Source organism: Dendropsophus ebraccatus, chromosome 8 (assembly GCF_027789765.1).
Source record: "Dendropsophus ebraccatus isolate aDenEbr1 chromosome 8, aDenEbr1.pat, whole genome shotgun sequence".
Lineage (NCBI taxonomy): Eukaryota > Metazoa > Chordata > Amphibia > Anura > Hylidae > Dendropsophus > Dendropsophus ebraccatus.
Window position 1 is genome coordinate 110,419,448 of NC_091461.1, and position 20,705 is coordinate 110,440,152.

A 20,705-nucleotide genomic window follows, 5' to 3' on the forward strand; every position below is an offset into this window, starting at 1 on the left:
CTGACGTAAGGTCGAGTGGGGCGCGCCTGCGCACTGGGGACAGGGCCAACATGAGTGGGCGGACGCATCCTAGTGACGTAAAGCGCATGCGCATTCAGTATCTGAGAACCTGAGTGGGCGGTCGCAATGTAGTGACGTAATAGGCTATGGTCATTGAACACAGTGGGGGAGATTTATTAAACAGGGTGTAAAATAAAACTGGCTCAGTTGCCCCTAGCAACCAATCAGATTCCACTTTTCATTTTCCAAAGACTCTTTGAGGAATGAGAGGCGGAATCTGATTAGTTGCTAGGTGCAACTGAGACCGTTTCACTTTACACCTTGTTTAATAAATCTCCCCCAGTGAATATACCAGAGGTTGTTTTGCCGAACATATACACAGGAAGCCATTATACTGGCCTTTATTTATCAATTAATACCATTCTTGTTGCCCATAGCAACAAGTCAGCTCAGCTTTAGTAAAATGAAAGCGAATCGCTGGTTGTCATGGGCAACAAACCAATCGGGTTCCAGCTACAGAATAAAAGCTGTGATCTGATTGGTTGTCTTGGTCCCATGGTTACACCTGTATGATGCTGGTGTCCCTGGAGCAGCAAAAGATGGGAAAAATGAGCAATTTCTACAAAATGTCCCAATAAATATAAGTCCTTGTGTCGTCCATGTGTGTTGCTTGTTACCGAGACATTTTATGTTCCTGGAAAACGCGGCCCGAGACAAGATGGCGTGCAACATTACCACAAACGTTATAAAAGGCAAAATTTGAGAAATTTAAAGGGGTTTTTTCCAGAGCATTCCACAGCATTACAAATGGAATGTATACGGAAATGCAGGCAGCTATGGAGCCCTATTACGGCCCTGAACAAAATGGAGTCATTCTACGCCTGTGTGCACTATGTCTCATTGAGGCTGCTGCATTTTAGTGTCAGTGCTGTGGGCGTGAAGTCACAGACTGGGGATCTAATGACACAAATTAACAACATGGCGATCAATCTTACTATACTATATACTTCCTATAAGTCACTAAAACTTTTAGTTATAATATTAACTCTAAAATGTGGCAGCAAGGAGGCCTGACAGGGTCATTCCCATCTCAAAGTGACGGCTTATAGATGGGGGGGGGGGGGGCTTTAATTCTTTAGGAAACATGTCAAGCTTGTGGCTCTCCAACTGTTGCAAAACTACAATTCCCATCATGCCTGGAGTACCAAACTTTGGCATAGCCTAACAATAATTCGAAGGGGTATTCCCATTAGGGAAATTTATAGCATATCCATGGCAAGTGACCGACCCTTTACTCCGCTGAACAAAATGGAAGGCATATATGGTAGCCGGTGCATTGGAAATGCCTCATCTGATGGCAGTATCTAGCCAAGATGCAAGTTGCTATTAAAGGATGTTCCACTCAAACATAACTTTTCATATGTTGCTGCCCATGGTGAGACTAACAATTTGTTCTATACTTGTCTTTATATATTTTGTCTCCTTCCCTCAGTTCTCAGCTGCTGCTTTCTGCTGAAGGCAAAAAAAATCTATGTTTCAGCCTTTCTCTCTGTCTCCCCCTCCTACCCCTCCCTTCTGAGACGCCTGATGTAAACAAGTCCCTGGCAGGCTTATCTGCAACATTGTAGTTTCTTTGTAATGTTGGGAGGGTTAAAGCAACTCTGTACCCACAATCTGTCCCCCCCCCTCCCCCAAACCACTTGTACCTTCGGATAGCTGCTTTTAATCCGAATTCTGTCCTGGGGTCCGTTCGGCAGGTGATGCAGTTATTGTCATAAAAACAACTTTTAATCCGGCAGCGCTGTGTCTAACGGCCGGGGCTTACATTTGTATATGCATTAGGCTGGCACCACCTCTCCGTCCTTCCTCCCCACCCTCCTCATCATTAGGAATGATCCAGGAACATTTACTGCTGTTTGAGCTTTGCACAGGTGTATTAACGATCCAGCCCATGTGCCGGGCTGCCACAGCTGAGGAATAGGAAGCAATCTACCTGGAGCATTCCTAATGATGAGGAGGGTGGGGAGGAAGGACCGAGAGGGTGTGCCAGCCTAATGCATATACAAATGTAACAATAACTGCATCACCTGCCGAACGGACCCCAGGACAGATCTTGGATTAAAAGCAGCTATCTGAAGGTACAAGTGGTTTGGGGGGGTCAGATTGTGGGTACAGAGTCGCTTTAAAGGAGAAGCCCGTCGAAAATTTTTATTCAAGTATTGTATTGCCCCCCAAAAGTTATACAAATCCCCTATATACACTTATTACAGGAAATGCACATAAAGTGCTTTTATCCCTGCACTACTGCATCAAGGCTTCACTTCCTGGATAACACGGTGATGTCACTTCCTGGATAACATGGTGATGTCACTAACCCGACTCCCGGAGCTGTGCGGCTGTGGCTGCTGGAGAGGATGATGGCAGAGGGATGCTCAGTGTCCCTCCAGTGCCCTGTGTCCCTCAGTGTCCCCCTGCCATCATTCTCTCCAGCAGCCACAGCCCGCACAGCTCTGGAAGTCGGGTCGTGACATCACCATATTATCCAGGAAGTGACATCACCATGTTATCCAGGAAGTGACATCACCATGTTATCCAGGAAGTGACATCACCATGTTATCCAGGAAGTGACATCACCATGTTATCCAGAAAGTGACATCACCATGTTATCCAGGAAGTGACATAACCATTTTATCCAGGAAGTGACATCACCATGTTATCCAGGAAGTGAAGCTTTGATGCAGTAGTAAGTGCAGGGAAAAAAGCACTTTATGAGCATTTCCTGTAATAAGTGTATATTAGGGATTTGTATAACTTTTGGGGGCACTACAATAATTTAATAAAAATTTTCGTCAGACTTCTCCTTTAAACTGAGGTCAAGTTACTGATAAACTCAATGTGATTATTCCTCTCATCATTACAAAGTTGAAGATAGGGACCTATTTACATAAACTGTCTCAGAAGGGTGGGGGAGGAGGGAGAGACAGAGAGAAAAGCTCAAGCACAGTTTTGTTTCTTCAGCAGAAATCAGCAGCTGAGAACTGGGGGAAGGGGACTGAATAGATAATAACCAGTATGAAAGGAATTGCTAGTCTCATCATGGGCAGTAACATATGAAAAGTTATGTTTGAGTGGAATACCCCTTTAATTATAATCAATGGAAGATAAGGATGATACATAACACCTGACATACTGTAGAGGATCCCCTCACATGATGGAATCAATGCCGGTGGAGCACAGAAAAGCTAGATAATGTGATCAATCGTCCAAAAAAAGCATTTGACAGCGGGCACGGGCAGGTGTCATTGTTATATATGTGCAAACACTCGTACTAAGATGGCACAGAGAAGAGATGAGAAGGTGGCAGAGATGGGTAAGCAGCAGATGGCATCCTTCTATTCTGGCCACATGGAAAGGCTAAGGAGGAGCTACTGAAGCAGAAGATCACAGGGGCTCCTGGAATCAGCGACACCATGCCATCTGTACTGCCACTCCAAATGACGCAGGATTGTACTATGACCCAGAAGAGTATATGCCGTATACCTATATATCAGGTCGCTGCCAAACAAGGTGTATCGCCTATAGGGGATATAGAAATAAATGTGCATATAGCAGGTCTCTATAACATAGAAACATAGACAAGAAGATTTACCCTCATCCAACCAAGGGGCAAACACCCTAACATATCTGTGATGATATCAGGTATCCACCATGTGGTTAGTCACCCCCGGGGCAGGCGGCAGCATATGGATTTTTCCTTATCTGATATTTAACCCTTTAATAATTAACATATTTTACATTGTTAATTTCCTCTGTTAGACAGTTTTCAGTCAAAATGAAATGCTTCTGTAGGTAAATCCTTCTGTTATATACGTGTTACAGCGCCCCCTGCTGTTATATACTTGTAATGGTACCTCCTGCTGCTACATACTTGCTATGGTTTCCTCTTGCTCTTACATATATGTGTATGGCACCCCCTAGTGTTACATACCTGTTATGCCACCGTTCCATTATATATTTGCTATGGGGTCCCCTGCTATTACACATTGTACCTTAATGGCACCCATTGGTGTTACAATGCACCCAATGCTGCTACATACATGTTATGGCGCCCCTCGTGTTACATACCTGTTATGGCGTCCTCTGCTGTTTCATATCTGTTATGAAACCCAGCGTCACTACTTTTTGTTATGGCGCCACTTGCTGTTACATACTGTAACTATTATCCCCTACTTGTTTGGCGCTCCTAGTGTTACATATCTGTTATGGTGCCTCCTGCTGTTAAATACTTGTCATGACACCCCTGTTATTACATAGTTGTTATGCCACCCCCTGTTGGGACATACTTGTTATGACACTCCTTGGATACAAAGTAATGGTACCCCCTGGTGTCACCTGTTATGGAGTACTGTTATATACTTGTTATGTTATGGGGCCTTACTGCTATTACATACTTATTATGATGCTTCTGATGTTATATATCCGTTATGGTTCCCCCTTCTGTTACATTCTTATTATGGTGCCCCTGCTGTTTCTTTCTTTACCATTGGATCCAATGGGGGTCCCACGCATTACTGTCTAATTGCGTCTCTGTATCTTTGGAGATCCGAACTTTCAGATTAGCAGTGGATCTCGCCACTGATCTGAAAGCGGCCCATCATGACAGGTACACTTTAAAGGGGTACACCAGAGGAAAAAGTTTTCAAATCAACTGTGACAGGAAGTTCCTGATGCTACTATTGGCTACATATATATTGTCTAGTGATTATCACGTTAGAACATGTTAGATTGGATATATTTTTTCTCCTCTGCCACCACTAGATGGTGCTGTGATACAGCAAATAGCTGAATACTGTCTTATAAGAGGATCAAGGAACATTTTCTACCCAGGCATACCCATAAAAGTGATTAGATACATTTACATCCAGTGACTCACAGGGGGCATCTCCCCTGTAGATGTTCTCTTTCCTATTCTTCTCTATCCGGCCCAGACCGCCATGAACCATCCATATCTGCAGGATCTGTCCAACAAACATCTTCACTTAGCTCATTTATCTGACACTTAGACCCCAAACAACCGTAACTTCTGTCACATCCCTGCAACATGTGAAGTTTTATCGAGTGACAGGGACACTTTAAGCCAACTAATAGTGGTCTGAACTTAGACTAAACAATATAAAAATGTGACAGACTAAACAATATAAGAATGTGACAGATTTATTAAACAGCCGGTTTAGTAAATCTAGGTCACCCTGTACTTTTATAATTGCAGCATTGTATCTCTTATGTGTCCTTACTCCCTCTAGTGGTGATGGTGAAGACAACGCCCCCAGGCTCAACCAATGCTCTACAGCTGGGGGAATGGGAACTTCATATAAAGAGGGATAAGCACAGATCACACTGCCACATCCAGCATCATGGAGCATCAGGAGAACAAGCAATGTCTCACACAGGGCTACCTGGAGGCTTTCAAGCACTTTGCCACTAAGGCTATCCATGCAGGGCAGGAACCTGAGCAATGGAAGTCTAGGGCAGTGGTGCCCCCCATCTCCCTCGCCGCCACCTTCAAACAGTATAGTCCAGGAGAGTTTGCGGTGAGTTTTTTGACAATGTACCTTACTATTGGAGTCTATATCTATGAACCCATAGTTATATCTGTATACTACAGGAATCTATATCCCTGCACCCATAGATTTATCTGTATTATACCACCGGATTCTATATCCCTGCACACAACAATTTTCATATTGTTTCTATCTGCACTCAAATCTACACTGTATTGTTTTGTATTACTTGTAGAGTTACATTATAACTTTTTATATACTGTAAAGTTCATTGTATAATTCTACAACATAATTCCCGATACAGGACCATGGATTGAGATTTTGCTACCAGCCGCTGTAAAGAAGTTCTGCAGCAGCTTCCAGCAACACCCCACCCCTCCCCCTTACAGTCACAATATGCAAAGTGGAGGTATAGTTGCTTCTATTTACTGGTTGTAGGCTTGTGTCATATTACTGTATGAGCGTACTACAGATCCCAGCACACTGTAATCTATCAGATATTTATTAATTATAAGGTATTTATTATTCTCCAGTTAGTATATTCTAACATCTTGGAAGATAACGGTGTAAAGGGAACCCAAACAAAATGGGTTATAAAATGAATGAACCCTTTGTATCCAGAATGTGCAGAGAAGGGCGGCTGTGTAAGGGCGGCCATGCACATAACAGGAGAGCTGGCTAACCCAACTGGACTTGGCAGTCACTCAGTATTTGCCTCTACATGGATTGGGGGGGACTGGTTTCTGTGACAAAGGCTGATTTGGAAAACATTTGCCACTCGTGAAGAATTACAGAGCACCCCTGTATGTTATACAGAGCAAGAAATAAGTATTTGATACGATTTTACATGTTTTTCCACCTAAAAAAAATGGAGAGGACTGTAATTTTTATTGTAGGTACACGTACTTGTGAGACACAGAATCGATGAAAAAATTTCAGAAAATCAAATGTTGTGGCATTTAAACAGTTTGCATTTCATTGCATGAAATAAGTATTTGATCACCGACCAAACAGCAAGAATTCTGACTCTCCCAGACCTGTTCATTTTTTTTTTAAAGAAGCTTCTCTCTGCACTTATTACCTTTATTAATCGTAACATAACTGTTTCAAACGTAACTATATCAAAATTTAATGAAGTTTACCAGTGATCATTTGGATGATAAAGAGGAGGTGATATGGTCGGATCGGATGACACCAAAATAGAACTTTTTCATATAAACTTCACTCAGTGTGTTTTGAGGAGGAAGGAGGATGAGTACAGCCCCACGAACACACACCCAACCATGAAGCATGGGGGTGGAAACGTCATACATTGGGGAGGCTTTTCTTCAAAGGGGAAAGGATGGCTTCACCATATTGAAGGGAGGGTGGATGGGGCCGTGTATCATGAGATTTTGGCCAACAATCTCCTTTCCTCAGTAAGAGCATTGAAGATGGGTCATGGCTGGGTCTTGCAGCATGACAATGACCTGAAAAACACAGCTAGGGCAACTAAGGAGCGGCACCATAAGAAGCATTCCAAGGTCTTGGAGTGGCCTAGTCAGTCTCCACACCTGACTCCAATAGAAAATCTCTGGATGGAGCGGACACAATCGCTGCTGCAATATCTGAAAACCTGATCAAGAACTCCAGGAAACGTCCGACCTCTGTAACTGCAAACAAAGATTTCTGGACCAACTATTAAGTTCTGTTTTTCTATTGTATCAAATAGTTATTTTATGTAATAAAATGCTAAATAATCATTTAAAGCGACAGTACCACTACATCAGGCATGTCCAAAGTCCGGCCGGAGGGCCATTTGCGGCCCGCGTTCCGAACTTTTACGGCCCCCCAGGTATCCAGCTTGCTATTATCTGCCTGTGTTATAAAGCATATAGCATGTAGCATGTAAAATGATCGGCCCTCGCACATGTTCACTTCATCAAATTTGGCACTCTTCGAAAAAAGTTTGGACATGCCTGCACTACATGGTCGGCGCCGGAGTGGAGATCCTGGTGACGTTGTCCATTTTTCTGGTTCAATAGTTTTTATTGAAATTTTCACAAAATTTTGTTGTCAATTTTTCAAAACGTCGCCTGGTTCCCGCAATCAGTGCTGGTTTCTTAGTGTGCACTTCACCCCTTCAATGAATGGGAGGCGGGCCCGGCATCCCCAGTGTAACGGACTCCCCTTCCCCCTGTGACGTACCTACATCGGAATCAAGTCTGGCTGTGTTACTAAGGGTAGGAAATATGGTTACAATGGGGATGCCGGGCCCACCTCCAGTACATAGAGTGGGGTGAAGTGCACATGAAGAAACCAGCGTCCATCGTGGGAACTGTGTGGTGTCTCTGCTTTAGTGCTGACCAGGTAGTGAAAATAAAACTCACTAACTGAACTAGTACTGTCGCTTTAAAAATCATACAAGGAGATTTTCTGACTTTGTTTTTGTAGATTCTGCCTCTAGGTACCTTACAAAGTGTACATACGGTAAAATTTACACACCACGGCAATTTTTTGTAGGTTGGAAAACTTGGTAAATTGACAGAGTATCAAATACTTGTTTTCCCCACTGTATATGGGGTCTGGCAGCCTGGTGTAGTTGGGGCCTGGCAGCCTGGTGTAGTTGGGGCCTGGCAGCCTGGTGTAGTTGGGGCCTGGCAGCCTGGTGTAGTCGGGGCCTGGCAGCCTGATGTAGTCGGGGCCTGGCAGCCTGATGTAGTCGGGGCCTGGCAGCCTGGTGTAGTTGGGACCTCACAGCCTGGTGTAGCTGGGGTCTGGCAGCCTGGTGTAGCTGGGGTCTGGCAGCCTGGTGTCGTTGGGGTCTGGCTGCCTGGTGTAGCTGGGGTCTGGCAGCCTGGTGTATTTAGGGTCTGGCAGCCTGCTGTAGTTGGGGTCTGGCAGCCTGGTGTAGTTGGGGCCTAACAGCTTGGTGTAGTCTGGGCCTGGCAGCCTGCTGTAGTTGGGGTCTGGCAGCCTGGTGTAGTTGGGGTCTAACAGCTTGGTGTAGTCTGGGCCTGGCAGCCTGATGTATTTGGGGCCTGGCAGCCTGGTGTAGTTGAAAAGCGTAATACAATGAAGAATTCTTTTCCACAATATATAAAGCAGAAACCAAAGGAATAGTTCTTTACATTTATAGATTTGTGTTTTTTTAGGGTTACGAGTACAGCCGCTGTGGAAACCCAACAAGGCACTGTCTGGAGGAAGCTGTCGCCACCCTCGATGGTGCCACATACTGTAAGATTATAGATCTTGATGGTTTAATTGTTTTTCATGTCTTAAATTGAAGTTTTACAAGCCTAGATCCACTTGGCAAGTGTGCCTGAGGTACTGGGCCATAGGATTTTATTAGTATGCCATTCTACAGCATATGATGATTTCATCTGTCGTGACACCACATGGACCAGCTGCTCCGCTGGTAACCCCTTATTGCTTCCCATTAATCAGTAGGAATACAAAATACAATTGGTAGGGCAGGAACCTGTGATTCTCCTAAAGGCCCCTAAGAGCCACACAGAATACAGAGTATCTCTGGCGGATCGAACACATGTACGTTCATTTCGTTACAATGGCCTCCATTAATTTGGGGGGAGTTATATAACTTTACCCATCAATAACAGCTCGACAGTAGCACCTCCGTCTATTGGCCAAACATGATCTAATCCCGACAAACTCTGATTCCTTGCCATAAAGAAATGAAGATAATTGTGCAAGAAATGTTTATTTTTTATGTATATTTGCTGTATTGTATATGGCGGTGTTCCATTCCTACTACTATGTTCTTTGTGTCCAGGTGTGGCCTTTGCATCCGGCCTGTCCGCGACACTTAATGTTGTTCACCTTCTGGATGCTGGCGACCACATCATCTGTAATAGTGACGTGTATGGAGGTAAGATCCCAATCACTGATGTGCAAAAATATTCTTACCCCTCAATTACAAGTAATAAAGTAGTGTTGTCATAGTCACTATCTGCTCAGCAATTTTATTGCTCAGTAACTCTAACTCTTCTGATGCCCAGTATGTGAAACATGATCTCTCCACTGACGTGAAGGGAGGGGAAAGCAAGGGTCAAGAGATGTAAGATACATGGGGGGTATGACATCCCTTACTACAGGGAGACTGGCTAAGGCTAGGTTCACACTATGTTAAGGCAGTACGTCACAGCTATCCTTTATCATCCCATCCGGGCCCCATTAATTTCAATGGCCGGAACATGATCAGTCAGAGTGATCTGCAAATAAGTATCTCATGTGTATGGCCAACGTAACTGAGCAGACAACTCACCATTGCACTGCTACCCCTGTGACCTCTATTATTCCTGTAGCAGGATGACAGATGATCCTTCATGGTAGAATTTGTTTTTCCCATCAGGTACAAACAAATATTTTAGGACACTTGCAACAAAAATGGGGCTGAAGGTGACGTTTGTTGACTGCTCTGATCTGAACAGTTTGGAAGCTGCGATCACCCCAGACACCAAGGTGAGTGATGTGCATGTACTGTATGTAGTCACTCATGACTGTTCTGAGCCGACACTTATCTCTTCCATTCATCTCATACCCAAAAACTATCAGCCAAACATCCATGTATTGACAGTGAGGAGAATGGAGGAAAGCTGCTGTTACATAGCTCCAGTGGTGGCTTATCTCTCAGAGAACAAAATGAGTTGCGACCATTCTACCTTTCCAATATCATCTGTCAACTTAGAGTCATGTAAATGAGAGATGTTTCTAAACAGATTGACAACAGTCTCTAACCAGAGAGGGGTAATCTCACTGAGAGTCTCAAGCTGTCAGTTAGGTATAAGGCTGTCCTGTCTCCTCCTTTCTCTCCCCAGCTCTACCTGAATCCCAAAGAGCAAATAGACTAAGCTCTTCTGGGTGACTAATAACACACATAAGGGATAAGAGTTTACTATATTTACATGTCTCTAGAGGGTGGGATATACTTGGGGCTAGCTCCCCCATTTGTGGTTACCTCTGGCACTGGCTCAGCCTGGCTTTGGTGCTCATGTGGTCTCCCACCATGGATGTTGTTATTGGTTACACCCTTCACACAAGCCTGTACTTTTAAGAGTAAGTGGTAATGTAGTAGTACCAGAGTTTTGCCACTAGATGTCGTTGTTCCAAGTATATATATCCAGGATTCTCTCATGTAGTATATCCCCTCTGGAGCTTCTTCTTCGCTATCCACCACCTTTTGACTTCTTACTTTCTTCTTCTTCATACTCCTCTTCTCCCCTCTTGTACTCTTAAAGGGATTGTTGCCTTATCAAAACAAGAATGGCTGCACTGAATGCTACTGATCCATGACACTTCACCTTGTACCTGACCTTATAAAAGTGCTGCCTAGGGGGGAGGCATATAGCGGAAGCAACAGGCATCTACTACACCAACTAAATAATGATGCTCATCGACAACTTTGGCTATAACAGAAATATATTCTTTCTCCCATCCAAGCTTGTGTGGATTGAATCGCCAACAAATCCAACTCTAGTGGTTATCGATATACAAGGTTGTGCGGATATCGTTCACAAGCATCAAGGGATCCTCCTGGCCGTGGATAACACCTTCATGTCTCCCTATTTCCAGGTATGGATGATCATTATGGATACATCTGTAGTTGTTGCTTCCCATCTATTTCTATCTCTAGGAAATCAGATTAAGGGAAGAATAATGGCAGCAGGAGAGGAGTGCACTGATCAAGTAATGTTTTTGTCCCCCTCCAGCGGCCATTGTCTCTGGGAGCGGATATCTGCATGTGTTCAGCAACCAAGTATATGAATGGTAAGTGAGCAGGAAACTGACAGCTTTGCCCAACAGGGGGCAGTCTGTGGTTAAGCAACCCAATATATAAGGCTGCTTTCCAATACTGCACCGCAGAATAGCCCTCATATCTGGTATCTCATATACAGAACATAATGTATGAGCATTTATAACATTTCGCTCCTGCTGTTTCAGGCCACAATGATGTCGTCATGGGGTTGGTTTCTGTAAACTGTGACAAACTCTATGAGAAATTAAAGTTCCTTCAGACCGGTGAGTGAGGATGTAACGAAGAGTTTTATTTTCCAGGCATGTGGAATAGGTTTGATACACGTCTTCTCAGATCATTGCAGTTAATGCAAAAAGACACCAGAGGGCGCTAGAGGTTAAATTCTGTCTTTAGGAAACAGCCACACACCAATTAACGAATATTGTGCATCTTTGCACTTGCTAAAGATGTAGCCAGCGCCATCGCTATCACCAGAGTGTGGCCGTTCCTCCATTGCTCTGTGCAGTGTGCATTGATTGGTGATTGATTGGTCACCTTCACCATAGTACAACGTAGGGCGCCATGCCAGGTATAGAAATGGGCATGAACTCCTGTCAAAGACAGGTATCCCTGCACCTTTGAAAGTGTCACTGACCTGACATCTGCACAGCAAGTCAATTTCAATGCAGATATTTTCCATATATTTTTTTTTTTTTACATCTCTCCTTTTTACTGCTACTTTAAGTGCTGCAGATTGTCTGCAATGACACTCTGTGTAGAAATCTTGCAGTATTTTTGTATCCCTGTTGGCACTTCTGTGTGTATCTGTAAGATTTCCGGTGCTGCTTTTTGATGGCTGAAAACCAGGCTGTTGTATAAGGCCACACGAAAGAAGGCCATTGAAGGATACAAGGAGCCTAGTGTGCCATGTCAAGACAGGACAACTAATATGTCTAAAAGCCTGTACCATACAAGAGCTGTAAGCATGTCCTATAAGCTCTGCCATGTGCATGAGGTCCTCTATTGTCTTCTATTATGCAGATATTGGTGCCGTCCCATCCCCATTTGAGTGCTTCCTCTGCAACCGCGGACTGAAGACCTTACCTCTCAGAATGAGGCAGCACTTCCATAATGGTCTGGCTGTGGCCATGTATCTGGAGCGGGATCCTCGTGTCGACAAAGTTCTGTTTCCAGGTAAAAGAATAGACTTATTTGTGTCTGGTTCGGCTGATAGGCCTAGTCTTGTAAAATGGGCCAGACTGTAAAAACGGCCACGGAAGTTTGAAGGGGGCCTTATTCACTGTCAGGAAACACTGATCAGGAAGCCTTTCAGGAGGCCTCAGAAAACCGTCAGTGTTACCTGGTCGTAAAAACGGAGGAGGAAAAAAAAAAAAACATACCGGCTGCAGGACTGCAACGGCAACCTCGTCTGAGTTCTCCCTCTGTCTTCAGGCTTTGCAAGTGCCACAAGTGAAAGCAACCTCTTGTGGCTGGAGGCATAATGCTGCCTCCCTCCAATAGGGTGGGTCAAACACAGCGCCGCATTTAACAGGTTGGTACTTCCCAGGTGCTGACGCTGGCCGGGCTGCCAAGTAGTGCATATGGAATTCCTTAAAGTTTCTGGATGCTTTCTGGAATTCCAGATGCCCCTATAGTGTTGTAGTGGGAACCTGTGCCGGAATTCTAAACAATTATAGAACATGTTCTATAATTTTTGGGCCAATTTTTTCGTCACGGACACCCTTTGGGAAAAATCCTGAAGGGTGTCCGTGCCCCATAGTACCACGTGATTCCTGATAAGAAATCCAGATAGGTTTTCCTGAAGTCTGAAGGGGGCCTTACAGGGTACTTACAGCACTTACAGCACTTACAGAACATCGCATCCCCACCATGTCTATATTATCACTCCATGTGCTGCTGTATGGTAACACAATATCCTCTTATATACTGTGATTCTCTTGTTCTAGGGCTGCCATCTCACCCACAGTATGAGCTCACCAAGCGTCAGTGCACTGGAGTGTCAGGGATGGTCTCCTTCTATATTAAAGGTGGCTTAGAACATGCAAAGATCTTCCTCACGAGCCTGAAGGTAAATGAGTAGCGATGGATTTTCATGTCTTGTGGTTGCAATTTTGTGACACCTTTTGTGGCACAGATTAGGAAGCATTTACCAAACAATGTATATCATTGCAATCGTTGACCATATCACTCAGTGCCCAGTATTTCATAGCTCTCGATGTATGTGATCATGGAGTTTACAATCTGTAGATATTCAACTTTGACTGGAGTATAGGCCACAACAGGCTGAAGGACTGAATTCAGATTTTTCCTGTCCCCAGGTGTTTGCACTCGCCGGCAGTCTTGGAGGATATGACAGTCTGGCTGCGCATGCGTGAGTACATCTGACAGTGACTCTCTATAGCAGTGATCTCCATCCGAAGGCTGTCAGAGCTTGCAGGGTATTAGAATTTTGAAAGACTCTAGGGACCCCCATCCACCACATTCCATTTATAATGCTGGCGCCCAGGGCCGAACTGGCCATCTGGCAGGTTTGGCAAATGCCAGATGGGCCTGTTCACTCTGTGGGCCGCTCTTCTTCTCCCAATTAGTTAATAAAGTATTGTTCTTCTATTTTGCGCAAATCATGGCAAAAACTACAGAGACGTATAAGCAGCCAGAAGGTCTGATGGTGTAATTTAAAGTTCTTAAACACTAGCTAGATGAGACTATGTCTCATCAACCCCCCCTGCACTTACTAGAGGAGGATACCCTAGGCTTCAAGAATCCCTGTGATAAAAGCCAACCGGGTGGGGCGCTACGGATGTGGCAGGGAAGGCGGGTGGGTTCAAGGTTAAGGTTTTTTGTAGCGGGGGTGGCCGCGGCAGCTTTGTCCTGGGACCCATAGTGCTGTTAAGACAGGGGTCTAAAAAAGAGAGCCACAGATATTAGTTTATATGCGAGACCGGGAACCATGACCAGGAATCTGGCAACTTGGAGTCTAATAGAATGGTTACATAGAATGTAGGTTTACAAGACTCTAAGCCTCTAAACTTCTCAAACTTTTTCTACTGGAGCCTCACCCAACAGACCAAGGAAATGCCTGGGCCTCACCAGAATGACCAGGAGGGTGCCTGGGCCTTACCATCTGTGGTGAAAGTCCATTTAAAAGCTGAAAATAATGCTAGGGCTACCTTTCACCCGTCTCCCAAGCTCTATATACTAATAAAGTAAGTACAAAATAAATTAATAATGTTGCTAAAATGGAGATTTTTGCAAACAGCAAAAGGACTGTGCAGATTATAGTCACTTTTGTGAAATCTGGCTCCACAGCTGGGCCTCACCAATAACTAGGGGGCGCCTCACTGGTGAGGCCCGCCTCACAGTTTGAGAAGCACTGTTCTAAGCGAACATTCTATGTCAACATTCTTATGTTGAGAGAAAGATGAACACAATCATAGGTCCAATGTGTGGAGTTTTTCCTGGAGGATTAGGCGCTGCACGGCAAGTCCAAGATCCTTTTCAAAGGAACATGGGGGTCGGAGTTGGTCTAATAAAACTGTATTTCTACGATTTTATTAGACCTATTACAACTGCCATCTTTCTTTGAACAGGATCTTGGACTTGCCGCGCAGCGCCTAATCCTCCAGGAAAAACTCCACACATTGGACCTATGACTGTGTTCATCTTTCTCTGATTCCTGCACCAAATTGCTTGGGTACGTGGAAGGGCAGCAGACAGCTAATAAAAGCCATTGGCGGTGTCGGGCTCCTAGCACGACCGCCCAAGGTGAGCACTACCAATAATCCACTTTCTTATTCCTATGCAAGCTGCAGTTTTACACCATGTGCGCCGCACACTGTTCCTTTTCTTTCTAGAACACTCTTATATTGCTATATGGGCTGGTGGGGTAGTATGTGTGCCAGAGCTGATTCTTTATGTCTCAGTCCGGCCCTGCTGGTATCTTATATAGCACCAGGGCCTGGTGTAGCTCCTACCTCAGTGCCCTGTAGGTCAGTGGGAGTATACAGTGCCTGGACCAGGTTCACCTAAGAGCACTCATTGATCCCCCCTGAGCTTTTATCTAGGAGTCATAACCCCATTATGAGTGATATGCCTTTTTATATCAGTCACTAATACACCCTATTCTAGATATGTTTTGCAATGCTCTAAAGTTCAGATCTGCTGCAGCTTTGAGCCGGTGCCTGTTTTCTGGTCTACTGACCTGTTAATCAATCTGTTTGCTTTGTTCATATAAGAGCTTTGTATACTACGGAGCAATGTTTTCCAACCTGTGGCTTTCCAACTACGGCCAAACTACAATTCCCTTCTTGGCAATTGAAGATTGCCAAGGCATGATGGGAGCTGTAGTTTTGCAACCGCAGAAGAGTCACAGGTTGGGGAATTCTGCAATTAAGACAGTTACATTAGTCTCAGTGATCATGTGATCACCAGGGACCAGGTCACATGGTCATGCTGCTTGGTCTTACCAAACCCAACCTTCCCCTATCTGGATATTTTCCTGTACTCCAATGCATTGTAGGCCTGTGTAATGACCCTTTACCCAACTTTGTTCCCAATTCCTGTACAGATTTTTAGCCCTATAATGGTTCCAGCAGTTTTGGTGTTAGGTACTATGATATACTGCACATGTATAATGTGCAGGGAAGCGGACAGATAAGATTGTGAGCGGCTTCCAGCACTTTTATGGTCCGTGTAATACTCTGCCTGTGTAATACTCTGTCTTTTCCCTCTTGTGTAGAGCGATCATGACTCACGCCTCAGTGCCGGAGGAGGACCGCGCTCTCCTGAACATCACCGACACCCTCATTCGCCTCTCTGTAGGCCTGGAGGACGCAGAAGACATTATAGAGGACCTGGACCAAGCATTGCAGGTTGCGGTGAGTACTCCCGGGTCCATAAATTCAAAAACAAGTTATTAAAGGGGAATTACACTAAAAGGTGTCTACAGTGATCTACATGACTACACAGACTCTTCACTTATCAAGAAATGTTATAGAGAATGAACCATTAGGAGTAGTGAAATTTTTCTACTACCTTGTCAGCCTTGTTCCCGGTGGCGCGGTCCTTTTTACAAAATGCTGTCGGTTTCCCCCACCATCTTCTTCTTTCTTGTGCGCCGCCCTGCTCTATGTACTGGAGGCACGCCCAATGTACTGATATCCCCTCCCGTTGGTGACGTCCCTCTATTAGAATCAAGCATGGGCGCATCATTGCAGGGAGGGGATATTGTTACACTGGGGGCACCTCCCAGTGCACATGAAGAAAACGACCCCGATCATTGGAGATGGGTGGTGCGCCGATGAGGTAGTGAAAGACTATGTATACCACATTCAGTGCGTACATTTGGTAAATATGTTAGGGGAGATCCTAGCACATATACCAGACATAGCCATAGGCCCCCCCAATGGCCCTGACGGAGATCACCCTCCATTGGGTGCCATGTGCTAGCATACCTTAATTTACATTACTTATTGCCCTTATGCGATCAATAACCATTCTGTTCTTTTCCTTTTTAGCACCCGGATCTGACAAACCCGACCAAGGTGGAGGATCTGCTGCGGAATCTGAAAATCAGCGACTGAATATTAATCTAGTTACTTTTCCTTCACAAATATTTTCCGATAATTACAGTTCCTTCATGTGCCACACGAGGTCTTGTTTTTTAGAGACCAATTGCACTTTGTAACAACACCTTCTACTAATCTGTAAAATGTGCCACGATACCAGAAAAAAAAAATACTTGTGAGGTGGTAAAAAAAAAAAAAAAGCAGCTGTGTCAGTACAGTACTGCCAAGACTTGAAAAGTTTCGGAGCTCCCGGCAACATAATGACACATGATGAGTTCTGGGAGTTCAGATAATCTGTCCTGTTTATATATATATATATATATATATATGGACTGTGCAGGGAACATAGAAATAAGGACTTCAATACATTTAAACAGCCAGCAATGGAAACAGCAAACCAGGAGCCGTCCAGTATAGAAAGGGGCCAAACCTCTATGCCTCCTTGCTGACACCATGATGTAACATTTATGTACATCAAGTGTCGTTAATAGGTTAATATCTGATTTATTCATGGTGACTTGTCACATAGGCGCTTACTGCCACAACTAAATTGTGATCCTTTGATTCTGTGATCCTTATACTCCAGAGCTGCACTCACTATTCTGCTGGTGAGGTCACTGTGTACATACATTACATTACTTATCCTGTACTGATCCTGAGTTACATCCGGTATTATACTCCAGAGCTGCACTCACTATTCTGCTGGTGTGGTCACTGTGTACATACATTACATTACTTATCCTGTACTGATCCTGAGTTATATCCTGTATTATACCCCAGAGCTGCACTCACTATTCTGCTGGTGGGGTCACTGTGTGCATACATTACATTACTGATCCTGTACTGATCCTGAGTTGCATCCTGGTTTGGGGACTATTATGTGCTACAGAATAAGCTGACACTTTATAAGCTCCTATTAGATACAGATTTGTACCTGGAGAAGCTGCTGTCTTCTATAGTAAATAATTGACTTCATATACTGCTTTGTCTAAATGTTCTAACTTGATAAATAAATTGATATTTTACATAGGCTTCACTTTCCGCTTTCATTTCATTGATAAGAGATCAGTCACAGGAATGTTCTCACATATTGTCTACATTAAAGATTATATGCTGTGGATTTTTTTGTTTACATTTGCATTGTGTTGAGTGAGAGTCATCCCCATGTACTCTACATAGGCCCATATACTTTACATGGGAACATTCTAGTCAGTGGGCAGCCCAACCTCTTTCTCCATAGAGACTGGAGACAAGAATGGTGCTGTCTCTGGGAGAAAGTGGCCATGTTTTTATAGCGCTGGATAACCCCTTTAAGGACACCAGCTTCCCCATGCCATTGCTGTTCTATTTAACACTTAAAGGGAATGTACCAGATGCTATATTCGCTTTAACCATTTCCATCCCTCATATAAGAGAAGGAGTCACAGAAAGACTGTGGAGCTGAAGGTCAAGAAGAATCCCATAAATATCCTAGGACCTTTCTGGGCTTCAGGCCGGGCCTAGAGACTTTGTGGCTGCCAATCTACTTTATTCCAAATAACCTGCACCCTGCAGTAGGCATTGTAGCTCAGTGAGTTATACCTATTATTTGAGATTTCAGTAGGAGTCAGCCAGTGAGCATACACCCCTCAGGGAGGAGAACATCTGGACTAGTGCTTTGTCAATGGTTAGAGCATAGCATAGAGTTTCTGGGACGCACAGTCGCCATGGTGTATGTAAACTTCTGACCTGGAAGAATTGTGATATAGTGACTTATAAGTGATTAGGATCTGTATGTAAACCATTGCTTTTGAAAATGTATTGTAACACGTATAGGCTATGTTCACACTGTGTAAAACTACGGCCGTAGTTTTGCAGGGTTGAACAATGCCTGTTGTTCTATGGGATCCCATATGCCGCCACAAACAACTGACATGTCAGAGCTCCGCGGCCGAAAGATGATCCGGCCAGAGACCGGCCGTTCCGTGAACGACTTCAACGATAAGCCGACATGAACGATGTCGGCGGATCGTTGCCTCCTATTCCACGGGACGATAATCATTCTGTGGCATAGGGCCTTAAGTGTATGGTAACTTATCACTGTATAATCACATATGTATGTGTAACTAGCTCCAAGTTTTTAACAGAAGGTTCTAAATTATTCTCAGATTTTAGGAAGGAAATGCCATCCACCATCCCCCATCTACCACTCATCTGCCAATGCATGGGAGTGACAGTCTGGAATGAGCCCCTGAAACAGAAAGTCGTGAGAAATCAGCTATCTCTAAACACACCCAAAAAGCTCCCAGGAAATCCACCAATCCACCAATCCTATGTCAGTAGCCGATTTGTTATTTAAAGACCACTCAGCTTTCCCAGTAACAAGTATCATTAAAAAAAGCAATGGTGAAAATCTTAGTAATTAGACAAAATGATCTCCTTAAAGGGTATTCTCATCCATGGGATAGGGGATAAAAAGCTGATTGTTGGGAGATCGATTTCGACTTTGACCGATTTCGAGAACCGGGACGCCATTGCCCACAATGAATGGAGGTCACTGCAGCCTGTGCTCTGTTCATTCTCTGTGGGGTCACTGAAAGCTTCATAGCTTCCCCAGCAATCAGTTTGTTGGCCCCTAGTCTATGGATATCAGAGATGGCCCAGATGGGAAAACCCCTTTAACTAGAGGTGGTGTTTTTTTTTGCTCTTGTTACTATGATAATAATATTCCATATGTTCCCCAGTATTCACTATCTCTTGGTTACTTTTATACCATAAATATAAGATTCCCAACAAAACGAACCCTGTTACACTCTTCCGCTCCACATACACATCAGGGCACATTTACTATTGCAGTATTCCGGTTAATTTGCACCAAAAAAATGCTTTATGTGACTTAGTGTATTGGTTTTAGCCAATTTTCAGTAGCGGATCATAATGTGGGCGGATCGGGAACTGCCCAAACTGCCCACATCTGATTTCGTCCGGCAGATGCACATCACTCGGGGGCCCATCGGAGGATTCTCAGGTGGGCCTCTGAGTGAATTGCAGCTGCAGGGCCTTCCCTGAGTGTACGCATGTTCAATTGTGCACATGCTGAATGGCAATGGCGGCTAGGACTTCCAGCGCAGGCAGTGCCTGTCACACGGACCACAGAAGAGGAGAGGGCATGCCCATGCCAGGACATCAGCAGCCACTGGGTGTGTAGGAGGTGAGTTTTTCTTTTCATTTTTTATTAGCATCATGGGCCATGTATTAAAGAGGGGCCTACACAGGAAAGGGCCATGTGCTAAAAGGGGAACTATACTAGGGGATATTTACTAAAGGGGGGACAACACTGGGGGCCATTTACTACAGAGGGACTACACAGGGGGCCATCTACTATAGAGGGACTACACTGGTGGGCATTTACTAAAGGGGGACCTAATTAGGGGGCCATCTACTAAAGGAGGACTACACTATGGTCATCTACTATAGGGGGACTACACAAGGGGCCATCTACTAAAGGGGGACTACACTGGAGGCCATCTACTATAGGGGGAACTACACATGGGGCCATTTACTAAATGGGGACTACACTGAGGGCCATTTACTAAAGAGAGAACCATACAGGGGGCCATCTACTATATGGGGACTACAGAGATGGCTATCTATTATAGGGGGGCTACACTGGGGGCCTAGGGTGCTTGGCTTCTATAAAACGGGGTGTAGCTCAAGATACAATTCAGTGCATTATAAATGTATGTGAACCCTGGTGTAAGATTCTAGTATATATTAAAGTGTCCCTGGAATTAGAAAAAACGTTTTGACATGTCACAGAAAGATTCTGGAACTTCTAATCGG

General features: G+C 44.4%; 1 protein-coding gene across 1 annotated transcript; it reads left to right on the forward strand.

Moving 5' to 3' along the window:
* The first annotated feature begins 5,401 nt into the window (after positions 1 to 5,401).
* LOC138799797 (cystathionine gamma-lyase-like) lies at positions 5,402 to 17,589 on the forward strand. Its single transcript, XM_069981426.1, has 12 exons — positions 5,402 to 5,591; positions 8,696 to 8,777; positions 9,334 to 9,429; positions 9,913 to 10,022; positions 11,001 to 11,132; positions 11,270 to 11,327; positions 11,502 to 11,579; positions 12,337 to 12,489; positions 13,263 to 13,384; positions 13,635 to 13,687; positions 16,055 to 16,193; positions 16,833 to 17,589. Exons 1-12 carry the CDS (start codon positions 5,415 to 5,417, stop codon positions 16,896 to 16,898), a joined length of 1,266 nt encoding a protein of 421 aa, XP_069837527.1. The 5' UTR covers positions 5,402 to 5,414; the 3' UTR covers positions 16,899 to 17,589.
* The last annotated feature ends 3,116 nt before the right edge of the window (positions 17,590 to 20,705 follow it).

Coding starts and splice junctions, on each gene's coding strand:
- LOC138799797 (XM_069981426.1), top strand. CDS start 5,415: ATGGAGCATCAGGAGAACAAGCAATGTCTCACACAGGGCTACCTGGAG. Junction 9,430..9,912: donor TAATAGTGACGTGTATGGAG/GTAAGATCCCAA, acceptor TTTTCCCATCAG/GTACAAACAAATATTTTAGG. Junction 13,688..16,054: donor GACAGTCTGGCTGCGCATGC/GTGAGTACATCT, acceptor CCTCTTGTGTAG/AGCGATCATGACTCACGCCT.